General features: G+C 44.3%; 1 protein-coding gene across 1 annotated transcript in view; it reads left to right on the forward strand.

Annotated features, from left to right (window-relative positions):
* The window catches only part of LOC114040434 (canalicular multispecific organic anion transporter 2-like), a 35,319-nt gene extending 19,688 nt beyond the window's left edge, over positions 1-15,631 (forward strand). The window contains exons 17-22 of the mRNA XM_027858548.1: positions 582-683; positions 5,071-5,217; positions 5,497-5,655; positions 7,300-7,466; positions 11,439-11,633; positions 14,837-15,631. Of these exons, the coding sequence (XP_027714349.1) occupies positions 582-683; positions 5,071-5,217; positions 5,497-5,655; positions 7,300-7,466; positions 11,439-11,633; positions 14,837-14,945 (879 nt within the window). The 3' untranslated portion in view covers positions 14,946-15,631. The remainder of the gene's footprint in view (positions 1-581; positions 684-5,070; positions 5,218-5,496; positions 5,656-7,299; positions 7,467-11,438; positions 11,634-14,836) is intronic.
* Positions 15,632-17,033: the final 1,402 nt, after the last annotated feature.

Below are 17,033 nucleotides of genomic sequence, written 5' to 3' on the forward strand. Positions count from 1 at the left end.
GGGGGGGGGGGGGGGGGGGGGGGGGGGGGGGGGGGGGGGGGACACGAGCGGGCACTAACAGCCAGAGGGCTAGGACCACAATGTACCTTCCATGCATACATATGGTCACACATGTCATGGTTCCCAGCCTGCCCACATGAACAGAGTAACATACATGCTTGAACTCAAAATACACACATGTGGTTGGACATACCTGTCTGTAATTGTGTAGGTAGGGATTGCTTTATATAACAGATGTGTCATCAAAAAGTTAAGGCAAAAGAAGTTTTTATGAAGTGGATATTTTAAATGAGTGACATATACTTCTCTTTTGAGAAGTCTTATTGTGAATTCTTTGGTAAAGTAAAATTTTCAGGTTAATTGATCTATGTTCAATCCAGATGATCATGGAGTTTATTTGCTTAAATCAGAGTATGCCTCTGATTTAGAGTTTTAGAGTTGTGCCTTGGTCCCTAGATTTATACAGAAAGACAAATACATTTACTTCCAAGTGCCTTTGTTATTGCTGGCAACTTGAAGCCGGAAGAAACTTGGGAAGGGGGTTGGGATGTTTTTAACACCCTGCTTTCTCCTTCCCTTAGGTTACGTTGTCTCTTAACTGGATGGTCCGGATGGCATCAGACCTGGAAAACAACATCGTGGCTGTGGAGAGAGTTAGAGAGTACTCAGAGACTAAGACTGAGGTGGGGACGTGCTGCCGATCTGGGGTCAGGAAAGGGGATGGGGCTGGGTTTGATCAGGTTGCAGGGAGGAGCCCAAAGGCAGCTGGGTCAATGTTTGAGCTCCAGACCATCTCCTACTTCTATACTTTACTATGTTGAAGACTCTGTACTGTATGTCATGGGGTTAAACAACAGTGTATAAGACATGGTCCCTGCCCTTCAAGGAGTTTACAGTCTCCTTTGAGTAACAATATGACAATTGTAATGCACTATACTACATAATAGAATGAGCTAAGTGCCAATTAAGTGATGCACTCCTATAGGAGTTAAGAGGAGAGAAGGCTCACTTCTGGCTGGGGTGATCACCAAAGGTATCCTTGAGTAGGCAGCATTTCAGATGGGTTTTGAAGGATGAAATTTCAGTAGACAAATGCACAGGAAGAAGGCATTACAAGGAGAGGAAACAGATACGGAGGTGGGGAAGTCACCTGAAGGCATTGGGAATGAAAAGGAGAGGATGAACAGCATAGACATGGTGAAGGAAAGAAGGCTTGGATGTGAAAAAGAGGTAGGGAGAAAAATCAGAGGTTACTTGGAGGTTTTGCATCTGGGAGACTAAGGTGGTGGCAGTAAGTCATAGAAGTAGGAAGTTGGGGCAGCTAGGTGGCGCAGTGGATAGAGATCCGGTCTGGAGTCAGGAGGACCTGAGTTCCAATGCGGCTTCAGACACGTGACACTTACTAGCCTGGGCAAGTCACTTAACCCCAATTGCCTCACCAAAAGGCAAAAAAAAAAAAAGAAAGAAGTAGGAAGTCACAACTGATTGAAGTCGGTAAGACAAAATGTAGCAGAGTTTCATATCAAGACTTTCTTTTAAAAATTTTTTTTTAAAAAAGACTTTAAGTTAAAAAAAATTGATCTCACAAGTACAGGGTGGAAGAGAGGTAACTTGGCCTCTGGTTCACAAGATTAGGATCTGGTAGTTTTTGTTAATGACAAGCTTAATTTTCTAAAGACTGAATTCCTCTGGGGCTGAGACATTGTCTTATCTAAACTTTATATCTTCTGTGCTTAGTAAAGGACTCTGTACAAAGAAAGCATGATATAAATATTTGTAACAATGTGAGACAGCTACAATGTTGTACCCACGATAGCAACTTAGTTTTATTGATCTTTACATCTAATAAATGAATGCTAAGTGAGTGATTGAGTGAATGGATGAGCGAATAAATGAATGTAGCTTCAAAAAAAAAAAATCCAAATGTTTAAAACTAAAAATAAATAAATAATTTTAAAAATCCACACACTTGAGGGACACCTTCATAGAAGTATGGCTAGAAGGATAATACGAGGAAGTAAATAATGTCATACTCTACTCTGGTTTGACCACTTCTGGAAAAAATGGTAACTGTATGAAAATATTTGAAGAACTTCTATGGAAGAAAGAGAAAGTAAATTCTGTTCTTTGTGGCTAGCAGAGCACAAAGATGGAGATCACAGGGAAGCAAAATTCAGTTCAACCTAAGAAATCTCTAATAATTGGAACTGTTCAGTGATGGAGGAAGTTTAAGGGACTGAGCTCCCTCTAACTGGAGGAACTCAAATAGGAAGGGGCTGGGTGACTATCTGTCAGGGATGACACAGAAGAAATGCCTTTGAAAGGTGAGAGGTTGGACATAATGACCTCTGACATCCTTTCCAGCTATCATATTCTATGGAAAAGATCCCTGAAGGAGAGAAGATAGAGAGGGAAGAAGAGATAACCAAGATTAAGAGGTAGGAAGAGGAGTCAGTGAAGAACTGGCAAAGTATGGTGCCATGGGAGCCAAAGCTGGAAACTTTCAGAAAGGAAAGAGTAGTTATTCAATAGTGCCAAATACCATAGAGAATTCAATGAAGATGAAGCCTGAGAAGAGGGTGTTGGATTTGGTGATTAGGAAGCCATTAGTAACCCGAAAGAAAGCAATCTATCTATCCTTCGTGCAGCTACTAAATTAGTATTTCTAAGACATTTCTGATCATGTCATTCTTTTACTCAAAAATCCATTTTGCGTCTTGAATAAAATACAGTCTCATCAGTTGGGACCTAAAGTCCTATACTACCATGTGACTCCCACCTACATTTACAGACTTATTTACTATTGCTGACCTTTGAATTCTTCATATTCCAGCCACCTTATGGTTCCCTGAACCAGGCATTCCATAACTGTGTCTTTACCTGGGCTGTCTTCACGTTAGAATCTCAGAATCCCTAATTTCCCTCAAAGCTCATCTCAGGCAACACCTGCTACATGAAGTCTTTCCTGGTTCTCCCACATCTCCCAGTCATTTAGTACTTTCTCATTCCTGAAATTGCCATAAATATACTTACTGGTGTTATTATTGGCCTTCTAGTAGAATATAAACTTCTCAAAGGTAGGAACTTGCCTTTGTATCCTTCCCCAGGCCTTGTATCCAGAAGATATTCCATAAATGTTGAAATGAAACTTTGAAAGACTTGAGAACTCTAAATAATTCAATGTCCAACTATGATTCCAGAGGCCTAATGATAACACATGCTACCCACCTCTTGACTGAGAGATGTGATGGACTCAAGATGTAGAATGAGACATACCCTTTTTGGACACAGCCAGTGTGGGAATTTGTTTTCCTTGACTATGCATATTTGTTACAAAGGCTTTGTTTTTCTTGTTCTTTTTCTTCTTCCAATGACAGGGTGGGAGGTCAAGTTGGGGGGAAGAGGGGATGGAGATAGGGTAGCAAAAAAAAAGTAAAGATAAGAGGATCATCAAGGCATTTTTTTGTTTTTGGCAAGGCAATTGGAGTTAAGTGACTTGCCCAGGGTCACACAGCTAGTAAGTGTCAAGTGTTTGGTCTGAGACCGGATTTGAACTCAGGTCTCAGGGCCTGACTCCAGGGCCGGTGCTCTATCTACTACACCACCCAGCTGTCCTAAGGCATTTTTTTTTTAAAACAAGGGAAGAGGATAGAAGGAAGGTCAAGAAGAAGCATCGATAAGCAGGATAGCTTTGAAAGCTACAGGTTGAACTTATATACTTGAAAAGAAAGCTATACAAAACAGAGACCTGTAATTTCATGTAGAGTCTTCTTTTTCTCTCCTACTAAGTATATGGAAATGACCAATTTATTTGGTGTTTAAGTTCAGAATTTAAAAAAAAATAGAAAAGAAAAGACATGAAAGAAGGGTCTGGTTGTTGAGTCATTTTCAGTCATGTCCAACTCTCTGTGACCCATCTGGGGTTTTCATGGCAAAGATACTGGAGTATCTTTTTCCTTTGCCATCTCATTTTACAGATGAGGAAACTGAGGCAAACAGGGTTAAGTGACTTACCTAGGGTCACACAGCTAGTAAGTATCTGAGGCTGGATTTGAACCCAGGAAAGTGAGTCTTCCTGTCTTCAGGCCCTGTACTCTACCCAGGGTGCCACCCAGCTGCCCAAAGAAAGAGGGGGTAATGGATAGATTAAGGTCCCAGGGAAGAGAAGAAGTAATAAGAGCCCAGTTGGGGTCTTAGCTTTGGGATGGGGGGGGGGGGGCAGGGAAGAGAGGAGAATCAATTTATTCTCTGAGACAAGGATAAAGAGAACTGTTGAGGTGGTGGGAAGGGTGTGGTGACAGGTGGAAAGATGAAGGAGGCAGGGAATAAGCATTTATATAGGGCCTATCATAGGCCAGGCACTGTGCTAAGCCCTTTCCAAATATTATCTCATTTGATCTACACAACAACCCTAAGAGGTAGGTGCTATTATTAGCCTCTTTTTACAGTTGAGGAAACCGAGGCGAACAGAAGTTAAGTGGCTGACCCAGGGTCACATAGCTAGTTAGTGCCCAAGGCTAGATTTGAACTCAGGTCCTCCTGACTCCAGGCCAGGTATTCCCTCCACTGTGCCACCTAGCTGTCTAAAACATCAAACAGCCTGCACTGGATGCACTCTGTGTCTTCCAGAAAGGAAGGTCATCTGGGAGGGAGATACCAGAGGGTTTGGAGCAGCTGCTGCGGGGAATGGGGATAGCAACTTACTTAATAAGAGATGTAGAAATGGATTCCCAGATTGGAAAGCATGAATTTATATCAGGCTCAGTCAGCATATTTTTGTAATTTCCCCTAGCAGTGTTCCGCAGTCTGTATTGTTGAGCAGGGTTGCGGAATGTTTAGGTATGTTAAGTCCAGTGGTTGGTGAGGGAATAAGAAATTCTAGCATATTTGAGTCTCATTAAAATGGATGACTATAAGGCATCCAGGCTGGGCAGGGAGAGGAGAGAGAGGAAAGTCAAGCAAGCTAGAAAGCAGCTGATGCCCTGGGAAAATAGAGAGGAGTTGAGGAATCTTAGAACCAGATGAAGGTGTCTATTCATTGCTGTCTCTCCTCCTCATCTCTCCCCCAAGGCCCCCTGGGTGATTGAGGGCAGCCGCCCACCTCCTGACTGGCCCCATCAAGGGGAGGTGGAGTTTGTGAACTATTCAGTGCGTTATCGGGAAGGCTTGGAGCTGGTGCTGAAGAATTTGAGTCTGCGAGTGAAGGGTGGAGAAAAGGTAAGTAAGGCCCCTGGGCCTGGCACAATGCTATTCAGAGTCGCATGCTGGGGATATGCAACAAGGATTACATAATGCATCCCCCGTGAATGCAGCTCTGAAAGAGGGGATGCTTGTAGACTCAGTGTCCCTGTTCCGGATTCTTTCTCTCCCCTTCATCTAGTGCTCTAAGGTTCAAGGAGTTCAGGGCTCCAAGGCGTCTGTTGCACTCTCCGTATCCTTTCCCCAGAACAGCATTACTCTCTCACCATTCCATGTCTCCTTGCCGCTATCCCCCAGGTTGGAATTGTGGGACGAACTGGGGCTGGCAAATCGTCCATGACCCTTTGCCTGTTTCGTATCCTGGAGGCAGCTCAGGGAGAGATCCTCATCGATGGAGTCAACATTGCATCCATTGGCCTCCATGACCTACGCTCCATGCTAACCATCATCCCCCAGGTACAAGGCATCCTTCACAGCTGGGACCATGTTCTTTTACCTGCCATAGGATCAGATAAACTATCCTCTCAGCAGCCATGGGGAACCGATGCCAACACATGATCATAGATTTAGAGATAATAGGGATCTTAGAGGCCATCTGGTTCAACCCGCTTCTTTTACAAATGAGGAAACAGAGGTTAGATGACTTATCCAAGGTCTCACAGCTAAAGTAGCAGAATTGGGATTCAAACCCAGGTCCCTTCCAAAATCCAGCACATATTCCACTGTACTATGCTGAACCTAGGCCCTATAAGCCTAGGGAACTGACCATAGTCTAAGGGACTGACCATATTGCCTCTGGCCTGGGTGCTCTGACTCCCAGACTTTGCTGTGTGTTGAGTAGGCTGTGTAGCTCTTTATGAAGGGGATGAAGCAGGAGGAAATTGTAGAAGGAGAAACCTGGGGAACAGCAGGGCTGTGGATTTGGATAGCAGATAGGGCCCTGGGTCCTGCTCAGAGAACGGGATGCATGTTCCCTAGGAAGAGGCCTGTGGGTCTCTCTACTTCACCTTTGTCTCTGCCAGTCTCTCTGCGTCTCAGTCTCACAGACTGGACATCTGTGTAACTTTTTTTCTGCCCTCTGGCTTTCCTGGGATTTGTTGTCTGCTGACTGGACATTTTGGAGTCAGATTAAGCTGCTCATGGTTCCTGGTTAACAAGAAGACTTTGTGATTGGCAAGGGATGTTCGAGTTGGGGTTTATCGCAGCTATGCAGGGCGTGGGGGGCCAGGATTCACTGGGAGATTTTCTATTGGGCTAGCTGCTTTTTCAATTCTAAGAAGATGGAATTGCACTGACCTCGTTTACTCTCTCCTTTCCCTTCTCTTCAGCTTTTGTTTTGGGCTCAGTGGGTCCCCAGACCGGCACCTGATTCATAGAGGTGGTATAGTGTAAGGAATAAAGTATCAAACCTGGAGTCAGAAAGACCTGGTTCAAATTTTGCTTTGGTCACTTACTAGCTGTGTGACCCTGGGGCAAGTCACTGTCTGTCTCAGTTTCCTCATTGGTAAAACAGAGATAACAATAGCTTTCAGGTTGTTGTGAGGATCAAATGAGATAATATTTGTAAAGTGCTTAGTACAGTGAGTAGGCAGGTAATAATAATAACAAATAGTAGGGCTGTTAGGTGACGAAGTGGATAGAGCACCAGGCCTAGAGTCAGGAAGACTCATTTTCCCAAGTTCAAATCCAGCCTCATATACTTAATAGCTGTGTGACCCTGGGCAAGTCACTTAATTCTATTTGCCTCAGTTTCCTCATCTGTAAAATGAGTTGGAGAAATGGCAAATCATTATCTTTGTCAAGAAAACCCCAAATGGGGTCATGAAGAGTTGGATGTAACTGAAGTGACTGGACAACAACAAAAAATAATAACAACAAGCTTAATTAATTACAATAAGTTTAATAAATCAAATAATCAAATAATCCATTTAACTTCTCTGAAGCTGGGTTTCCTCATCTGTGAAATAGGGATAATGATAATAATAGCATCTACCTATCAATTTATTACGATGGTCAGTTGACAATAATGTATTTTAAATTCTTTGCAAGCCTTAAAGTGATTTATCATTGTTCCTCACTGATGTTCCTTTGTCTCCCTAGGACCCAGTCCTGTTCTCGGGGACACTTAGAATGAACCTGGATCCTTTTGGCAAGTATTCTGATGAGGAAATGTGGCAAGCCTTGGAACTCTCCAGCCTGCACAAGTTTGTGGGGTCACAGCCACAGGGCCTTGATTTTGAATGCTCTGAGGGAGGAGAGAACCTTAGGTAAGAAAGCTGGAGACTCTAGGACAAATGGACCAGAATCCCAAGCTCCTGGGCAGCTCTGAAACAGTACCTCCCCCTCCCCTATACTTACTGAGTCTGGGATAGTTGTTCACCCGGGTCGGGTGATTTCTTGAGCCCTCCCTGTGCCCATCTGTTCCACAGTGGCAGGGAAGGGATCATGTTTGCCCAAGGCAGTTTCAGAGTTTTGACCTTTAAACTTGATAGTTCCGGATTTTGAGCAATGCCTGGGGTTATGCTTGACTTTTCACTGGGGCCTGAGCTGAAATTGCTCGTTTAAGTAAGAAGGAGATAAGATTAGATAAGAGGGAACACTTCCTCATAGCCAGGGCATGACCCCAAGGGACTGGTCTCACCTGGAGGCTTTTAGGAATGTCTCTAGATATTTGAACATGCTAATGGAATAGTACATGGATTGGTCATTAGGAAGACCCACAATTCAAATCCTACTTCCAATACTTATTATCTTTGTTAACAGGGTGTGTCATACCAGTTATTTTTCGGTAGTTCACTTGTTTCAGTCATATCTGACTCTTTGTGACCCTATTTGGGGTTTTCTTGGCAAAGATACTGGTGTGATTTGCCATTTCCTTCTCCAGCTTATTTTACAGATGAGGAAACTGAGGCAGACAGTGTTAAATGACTTGGCTGGAGTCACACAGCTAGTAAGTGTCTGAGGCCAGATTTGGACTCAGGTCTTCCTGACTCCAGGCCTGGTGCTCTATCAACTGTGCCACCTATCTGCCCCCATAATATCAGTTATTCCTATTAATTATTATTTTACACAACAGTCTAAGTCTGGCACAGAAGCTTGTGGCTGGATTAGAAAACCACTTGGGACTTCTCAAAGTGGATAGAATGCCAGGACTGGAATCAGGAAGACCTGAGTACAAATCTGACCACACACTTATTACCTGGGTAAATCACTGTTTGCCTCAGTTTTCTTATCTGTAAAATGAGCTGGAGAAGGAAATGACAAACTACTCCGTTAACTCTGCCACGAAAACCCCAAATGGGGTCACAACTGAAAAATGACTGAACAACATGTGCTCAGCACTGTTCACTTTTGAAAGGGAAGGAGAAAGAGGAGAAGGAGATGGAGAAGGTGAAGGAGATAAGAGAAAGAGAAGGAGGAGAAAGAAAAGATTACTCCATGTAGGGCTGCACTCAGGGTAGAGGCAACAAGGTGGCTAGAACCATGGGCCGGAGTCAGGAAGACCTGAGTTCACATCCAGCCTCAGACCCTTCCTAGCTGTGTGACCCTGGGCAAGTCATTTAGCCTCTGTCTGTCAAAGTTTCCTTATCTGTAAAACAAAGATAATAATAGCATCTACTTCTCTGTGAGGATCAAATAAGATAATATTTGTAAACAGCATGGTGTCTGTCTTATATTAGCAGTCAGGTAATAATAAGCTTAATTAATAATAATGAGCTTAATTGCCAATTTACCCTTCTCCATAATAGCCCTTGGGATGATGGCCCCAGGCCTCAGCTTTGTCTCACATCTGCTTGTTGTCAGATGGCAGTGACTGCAGTTAGTACTAAAAAAGACCCTAGGATTATGTACATATAATCATTCCCAAAAAAATTCTCTTCCCCCTGCCAAACAAGGGATGAGATACTCCCCTCATCTCTTCTACACTGCCTTCCTTCAGGCTGCCTTTTTAGACTTAGTCTAACCTGACTTCTCCTGTGCAAACATGTTGTAGGGTGTGTGAACAAGCGTGGATATGACCTACCCCAGTCCCCTAGCCATAACTCCAGTGCCACTCTCTCATTTTTTTTTTTTTTTTTTTTGCTGCTTTCCCATCCGTCCTTCTTCACCTCTCTAAAACATGAGGCCACTTTAGTAGATGCTGGGCACTTCCCATTGCCTAATTCAGTGAAGTCATTTAACTTTTCCAAGCCTCAGTTTCCTCATCTGTGCAATGAGGGGGATGGACTCAGTCTCTTCAACCTTTTCATCTCTGAGCCTATTGAGTCTGAGCTCAAATGCCTTTGTTAGAAAAGAAGCAAGAAGGGCAGCTAGGTCGTGCTGTGGATAGAGCACCAGCTCTGGAGTCAGGAGGACCTGAATTCAAATCCGGCCTCAGACATTTGGCATTTACTAGTTGTGTGACCCTGGCCAAGTCACTTAGCCCTAATGCCTAGCCCCACCCAAAAAAAAAAATGAAGCAAGGGTCAGATGAGAGGAAAAAAACTTCCTGATGGTCCTGGGTGTATACCCAGAGGGAGCCTTCTCTGGAGACTTAAAGGAAAGAGATTTTGGAGATAGATGTTCAGATAGCTAGATGGTACAGTGGATAGAGCACTGGGCCTCTGGAGTCAGAAGTCTCAGGAATCTTATCTCTCACTATGGAATGAAGACTGGGTTCAAATATTTTTTGTAACCTTGGGCAAATCACAGCCTCTGCTTCCTTAATTGTAAAATGCTAACCTACCTCTCAGATTGTTTTAAGGATCAGATGAGATATTTGAAAAGTGATTAGCAGAGTGTCTGGCACATAGTAGGCATTCTATAAATGGTAGGTATTATAATTATTATTATTATTATTCCCTCAGGTTGGAATAGTACCCTGGGATAATCCTTCCACTCTGAGTTTCCTGGGGGAGATGTGAGGAGATCGTTGCTCTCTTTTTGAGATTTCCTACCCTCCCACCCCCTCCACCCCCCCACCCCCGCCTGAGTTTCTAGATGCTGCAAATTCAGCTTAAGCCCTACGCCGATGCTTCTCCACCTTTCCACCCTGTAAATCAGCCCCATTTAGTACACAATTTGTCACTCCCTAGCCAAAATCTTCATTAGTTGGGGGTGAGGTCAGCCAGCAGAGAGAGGAGCCCTGGCTGTCTTACAAGTACTAGTGACTCATCCAAGTTGAGAGACAGAAGAGAAATGTACTCTTAGGCAGGAGGGGAAAGAGCTGCCTCTGAGACTGAAGAGATTGTTCTTTCATCCTCAGGCTTCAGAGGCCAAGGTCAAAGGTTGGTGTGGCCTAGTTTTCAGACTTAGGCCCAGACCTACCTTCATCTCTTCCCAGATCCAGAGTCCCATGACCTCACCCTTACTGCTGTTATACACGGCACGTACATGTATACACATGTACACAGAGGGCCACAGTTGTGATAAACTTCACTTGTATTTCCCTGTGTATTATGATTTCAGGGGTATCAAGTCTTCCCTGGTTTTTCAAATACCTTCCTTTATAGGTCTGGAGATGTATGCAATTTCTTTAAGAGGGAACCCAGTCTTCATTCCATAGTGAGAGATAAGGCTTAAAGAAAAATACCTAAGGCAGTTGACTTCCTCTTATTTAGACTAAGGTATAAATGGCTAGCATTCAGTCTTTTACCAGCAAGTAGGTTTTGATCAGAGAAAGGAGAGAATATCAGAGTATTGATCAATTAATCAATAAACATTTATTAAGCAATTATTATGTGCTAGGCATTGTACTATGGATGCAAAGACCAAAGCAAAATAGTCTCTGCCTTCAAGGAGTTTACATTCTAATGGGAAAAGGTTTGATATGTCCCAAGAACAAACTTTCTGATTTCACAATTTTGCTGAGAGTCCATATTGGCCACAGGGAATCAACTTTCGTGTTTTTCTTTCCATGATATCTCCCCCTTTTGAATATATGCTCCTTGAGAATAGGGACTGTGGTTTCACCTCCCCCCCCTTTCTTTGTATCTGTAGTATTTAGTATAGGGCCTGGCACAATTGCATAACCTATGTTTGTTGACTGACTCAGTGACTGTTCCCAGGCTCCAGCCCAAGTGAGTTGCAGAATACTGTGAAGTAAGCAAGAATGGCTGGGAGAGACATGCTGTTACTTGGAAAATAGAGGTCAAAGAGTCAGGATTGTAGATTATTGCATTGCATTGATATTGGAAGTAGAGAAGGTACTTGACCAGAGGGGGCTAGGGTATATCGTGAGACCCCCTGTCTTTCCCCAGTGTGGGGCAGAGGCAGCTTGTGTGCCTAGCCAGGGCCCTGCTCCGGAAAAGTCGAATCCTGGTGTTGGACGAGGCCACAGCAGCCATTGATCTGGAGACAGACGGCCTCATCCAGGCCACCATCCGGTCCCAGTTTGAGGGATGTACAGTGTTGACCATCGCCCACAGGCTCAACACCATCATGGACTACACCAGGTGAGAGGCATATGACAATATTTTAGATTCTGTAATTCAGATTTTGGTTTATTTTGGCATGGTAATATTGAGGATTATATGGGTGAACGAATAAAACAAGACAATATTATATTGGGTAGGGGGGAGGTGCAGACTCTTAATGGAAGTTTCTTTTGTTATCATCATATCCATATCCATTTATTGAACACCTACTAGGTAAAAGACCTGCAAAGAAATAAAGAATTTATACAATTTGAAAGGAATAGCAAGTTGTGCATAGGAGATTTGTAGTTTCATATGCAATCATCTTTTTTTTTAATATTACTCTGTTATGGAAATGCTTGTTTTATTCTATAAATTAAAAAAAAAAGAATCTGTACAAAAATGCAGTCTCTGCCCTTAGATAGTTTTCATGCTCTTTGGAAAGACAGGGCATATACATGAAAAGATGAATTGCAGTGTAATGTACTTATTATGCTAAGTGCCCAATGAGTAATACAGACAATAAGTGATATAGGAACTCAGAGGACACAGCCCCCATTGTGAGCTATTTGGGAAGGCTGGGTGGGCCGGGAACTGAGCCTTGAGGAGATGGTTAATGGAGGCGGGGGTGGGGGGGTAAGGGAAGGCTACTCATGCTCCTACTCCAGCACACATGTATACATATATGTGTTTATATATGTGTGTAACAGAGGTTAAGTGACTTGTCCATAGTTACACAACTAACACACATACACATGTATGTACATATATACAATGTTTATTATGTGCATATACGTGTGTATAATGTGTATGTATATATACACACCTTTTTTTGGTGGATGCTGCCCCTCCCCCTCACCCCCACCTCTGCAAGAGATAACTCAGAGCCCCTCTCTTACTCCAACCCTGGGATCCACTGCCAGTTTCCCAACAATAAATGAAAGAATGAATAAGCATTTAAGTGATTGATTACTATATGCCAAGTTCTGAGTTAAGTACTGGAAATGCAAATACAAAAATGAAGACAATCCCTGTTCTCAAAGAGCTTACAAAATACAAAAGGGAGTGGTGGCCAGTGAGGGGCATTTTGGTCCAGAAAGTTACAAAATTGGTGAGCAAATAGGGGAAGATATTGAAACACCCCATCCAGGAACAATAGCAGAGTATGTGATCATGGTTCTTGGCTCCAGACTTGGGGGTGGGTGGAGGAAGGTCACTTGCTGGGAAAGGGGGAGGAGGGGGAGGGGAGAGAGAGAAAGGGAGAGAGAGACAAGGTGGCAGGAGGAAATGGCCTGAGAATCAGGACTGAAGGAAAGCATGGTGGGGGAGACCCACTGCCCTGCCATTGCTCTCTGAGGTGCTTGAGGCTTTGTCTTCTGTGCCTGGAAGACACTAAATATCTCCTGATTTTTCCATCTGCCATGAAATGACCCCTCCTTTAAACAATCTGACCTAATTAGAGTGTGGGCTCCCTGAGAACAGGATCTATCTCTTTTCTATATGTAGCAGTGCTGGGCATATAATAAACAATGCTTTTCCATTACATTATAGAAAGGAGAGGAGAGAGTGTGAGCAAAGGTTTGAAGGCAAGAATGTTCAGTCACCAGTTTCCAGCTACGGGTTCTTGTAGGAAGAGGATTGTTCCCATAGAATAGGAAGCAATGATCTTTCACTCTCCACAGGCAGTGACTTTCTTTGGGCCAGCAGAGGAACCCCAAAGGACATGGAGTCCCTTGACTAGCCAGGGCTGTACATAAGGGGTGGTCATTAGAAGAAGCTGAGTGGTGGAGTTAGCCTTGAGGCTGAGGCAACTTCCAGAACAGTTGAGGCTCACAGGATCATAGATTTTGAGCTAGAAGAATCTCTCATCTGACCTCATTTTACAGATGAGAAAACTGAGGCCTAGAGAGGTTTAAGTGAGTTATCCAAAGTCACACAGGAAATCAACGGGTTAGATAAGTCCTCGGACTCAAGATCCAGCCTTTTGCCCACTGTATCTTACTGCCTCTCAGATATCATTTGAAAGCATTTTTATCCCCCTTATTTGGACCCCGGGAACCTATATCCCCCTGGGTCAAGATGAGGGTTGGTGGTAGTGGAAAAAGTGGGATCTCCTTTACAGAGAAGCACATCTTTCCAGAGAGTTGAGATAACAAGGATGTGCATCTGATTAAATGGGGAACTATATTCAGATTCTTCTCCTCACCCCACCCCAAGAAAGGAGCAAAAGCCACAGCTCAGGATTCTCTCTCCCAAAGAGATGGAGAGCAGCAGGGCAGGGCCCCCTTGGGGAAAAAAAGGAGAGCCAGAAATTCCAGATGCTGGCTCTTCTTTCCCTCCCTGCTCCCCTACCGCTGGGCCCACCCCCACCCCAGCTGGCTTTTCCTCTGGCCTGGGCTCAGGGCACAGGTGGACAGTGGCAATCATCCTGAATCCTGCCTGGCTCTTTGTCCCCAGGCAGCTTCATTGTGAGCAAGGATGTCATTCATCTGGCTGAGGCAGAACAAAGCCGGCTGGTAGCTGGGAGAATAAGAGAATGCAGCAGCCAGGCTGGGAAGAATAGCGGGAGGCGGAGGCGGGGGGGGGGGGGGGGGGGGGGGATCGCTCCGGTGGGTGTTTGGAGAACTTTGCCGCTGCCTCTGGAATCACAGCGACAACTCCCCGTTTAGTTACAGAGCCGACCCCTGCGGCCTCCCCTGCACATGTGGTCGGCTTGGCCTCATGCTGCAGCCGGGCTCCCTCCCCGTGGTGAAGAAGAAACTGTTTGGGATTCGTTAGCAATCCCTCCGCCTTTGTGTGTGCGCTTTTAGAAAGAACGAGGTCTAAAAGCAAAGAAGGGATGGGGTTTGCAGCTACCGACCCGGGCAGCCTCTCCCCATCCCCTGCGGCACCACGTGACTGTTCAGAGAGGAGCCGGGCAGGGAGAGGACTCATTAGCCAAGATTGCAGCTGCTAAGCGGGCAGAGATGAATCAGGCCTTGTGTTTTATCCCTGAAATCACCCCATTTACAGGGAAAGAAAAAGATCTGTAACGCGCACATGCGCACAGGAGGTGCATCCTCCACCTTGCTTTCTATGCAGGGAAATGATGTATGTTATCTTTTCTCCAGCCCAGTGTGGCCTGGTGTCAGCTCCCCAAAGGCAGGTGGGCAAGGGGGGAGGCTTCTTGATTTTCAACCCAGTGGGATTTGTGGAGGATTTGGCTGTTGATAAGCATCTGACTTTTCCCTTCTCTGGCACAGGGTCCTGGTTTTGGACAAAGGGACAATAGCAGAATTTGATTCTCCAACAAATCTCATCATGGCCAGAGGCATCTTCTATGGGATGGCCAAAGATGCTGGACTTGCCTAAACGGGGTCCCCGAATTTTATCCAGGTCATCACTGGCTTCCCTTTGCAGGGGAAAATAACACAGAGTGGACTTTTTTTCCCCTTAAGAATACTGTGCAAAGAACTGCAGAACTCAAAAGCAAAAAGAGAACTTGATAGTTCATTTAATTCAATCCCCTTGTTTTAAAGGGAGGCAGTTTGATACAGTAGAAAATGCCAGACTGGGAGCCAGAAGATCCAGGTCCTAACACTAGCTGGGTAACCTGTGGCGACTTATTTCACCTGGAAACAGAGCCCTGGTAGGACCTGCCCACAATGACAGAGCTTCTTCTTAGCAATGCCAGAATTAGAATACAGGTCTCCTCAGTCCCAATCCTGTGCTTTTTTCACAGTACTACTCCTTCAACATAAACATGTATTGGAACAACACCCTTGCACACCCCAAAACTCAGCCCCAAATTTTTATTCTCATATTTTCTATTCAAAAGTATACAAAAATAAAATCTAATATGATAACCTTACAGGTCCCAAAACCCACCCCCCAAAAACCTTTTTTCTCATATTTTCTATACAAAAGTATTTAAAAATAAATCTTTTTCACTGAGAACATTGAGCCCAAAACTATGCTCAGGTACCTTAGTCCTACTCTGGGATAATGATGTGAAGCCATTAAGACCAGAGCACTGATGAAATAAAAAATAAATGGTAGCCACTGTACACAGATGCTGTTTATTTGGATGTGGGGTGTGTGTGTGTGTGTGTGTGTGTGTGTGTGTCTGTGTGTGTGTGTGTGTCTGTGTCTCCATAAGGGTTCCAACAGGGGAGCAAACACATTTACCTGAATGCAAATGTCTGGAAAATTCAAACACTGAAGCTTTTGGCTTACATGACTACTCTGATGAAAAGTATTTGCTTTTGCTATACTGTGTAGATTCTGGGAAAAGGTAAGCAACAAGGCTCCTTTTATCTAGCTGGAAGGTGGACTGTAAGGACCTGGGAAAACTTGTGACTGGGGGTCGAAGTGCCGTAAAGATTCCTACGCTCATCCTCTTAAGACCAACTGGTACCTCTTTTCAGTGAGGCTGGGAGTTGTGGGGTGCTTTGTTGATATGCTCCCCCAAAAAGGCCAGAATGGAGTAAGTTTGGTTGATTCTGTTTGGCTCTGTGAGGCCTATATATCCTTCCTTCTCATTTCTAGAAGCCAAACGTGGCACAGATGTGCTGATACCTCTGCCTATACAACTTAACAATCCCAGACTAGTAAGCAAGGTGTCAGAGCTGCAAATTAAATCCTAAATCTTTTTTTTTTATGTTTATTTGATTTTCTTTTAATCTTTCATCATAACACAGAGGAGGAAAGAACATGGGAACAAACACACTGCCACTTAAAGCAGCCACAAGTGAAGTCAATAAAAAGAAAAACGCATTGTGTGTGTTTGCTTCAAGGAAACCAGCCTTTTTTCTTTCTTGCCCTGGAAGAGCTAGTCTGAGGCGATGTGAAAAGGCCAGGGGGATCAGAGGATCAGGACCCACCAAGGAACCGAGTTATTGTGTTTGGGTTGGGTTTGGGGTCCTGTGTTTTAAGAAGGACATTGATAAGCTGGAAAGATGGCAACCGGAGCAGTTGAAGGAATTGAGGATAGAGAAGCTGTCTTCAAGTATGTGAAGTGTGGACACATGAAAGAAGGGCTGGACTAATTTTGCTTGACCAGAGGGTAGAACTTGGAGCTACAAGTGGAAATTGCAAGAGCACAGTTCAGCTTAAAGTTAAGAAAAACTTCTCCTCTCCCCCCCCCATCCCCGCCAGCCGAGATCCTTGCCTCATATTCTACAGAAAAAAAACTGAATCCATATGCCATGAGCTTCCTCTTCTCTCCTCATCCTCACCTCCTATCACTCAGGTGCCTTTTGCCATTATCTCCTCCTTTACCCTTGTCTCACATGATGAAGTGGCCTTACTCCTCACCAAGGTTAACCCTGTTCAAGCAGTCCCATCTCACTGCGTCTCTGCCAGCCCCTCTTGTCATCCCCATTCTTCCACTTATTTTCAATCTCTCCTTGTCTACTGATTCATTTCCTACTGTCTACAAACATGCCCATGTCTCCCCTA

The sequence above is a fragment of the Vombatus ursinus genome, unplaced genomic scaffold (assembly GCF_900497805.2).
Source record: "Vombatus ursinus unplaced genomic scaffold, bare-nosed wombat genome assembly UNPS02013137.1, whole genome shotgun sequence".
In the NCBI taxonomy this organism is placed as follows: domain Eukaryota; kingdom Metazoa; phylum Chordata; class Mammalia; order Diprotodontia; family Vombatidae; genus Vombatus; species Vombatus ursinus.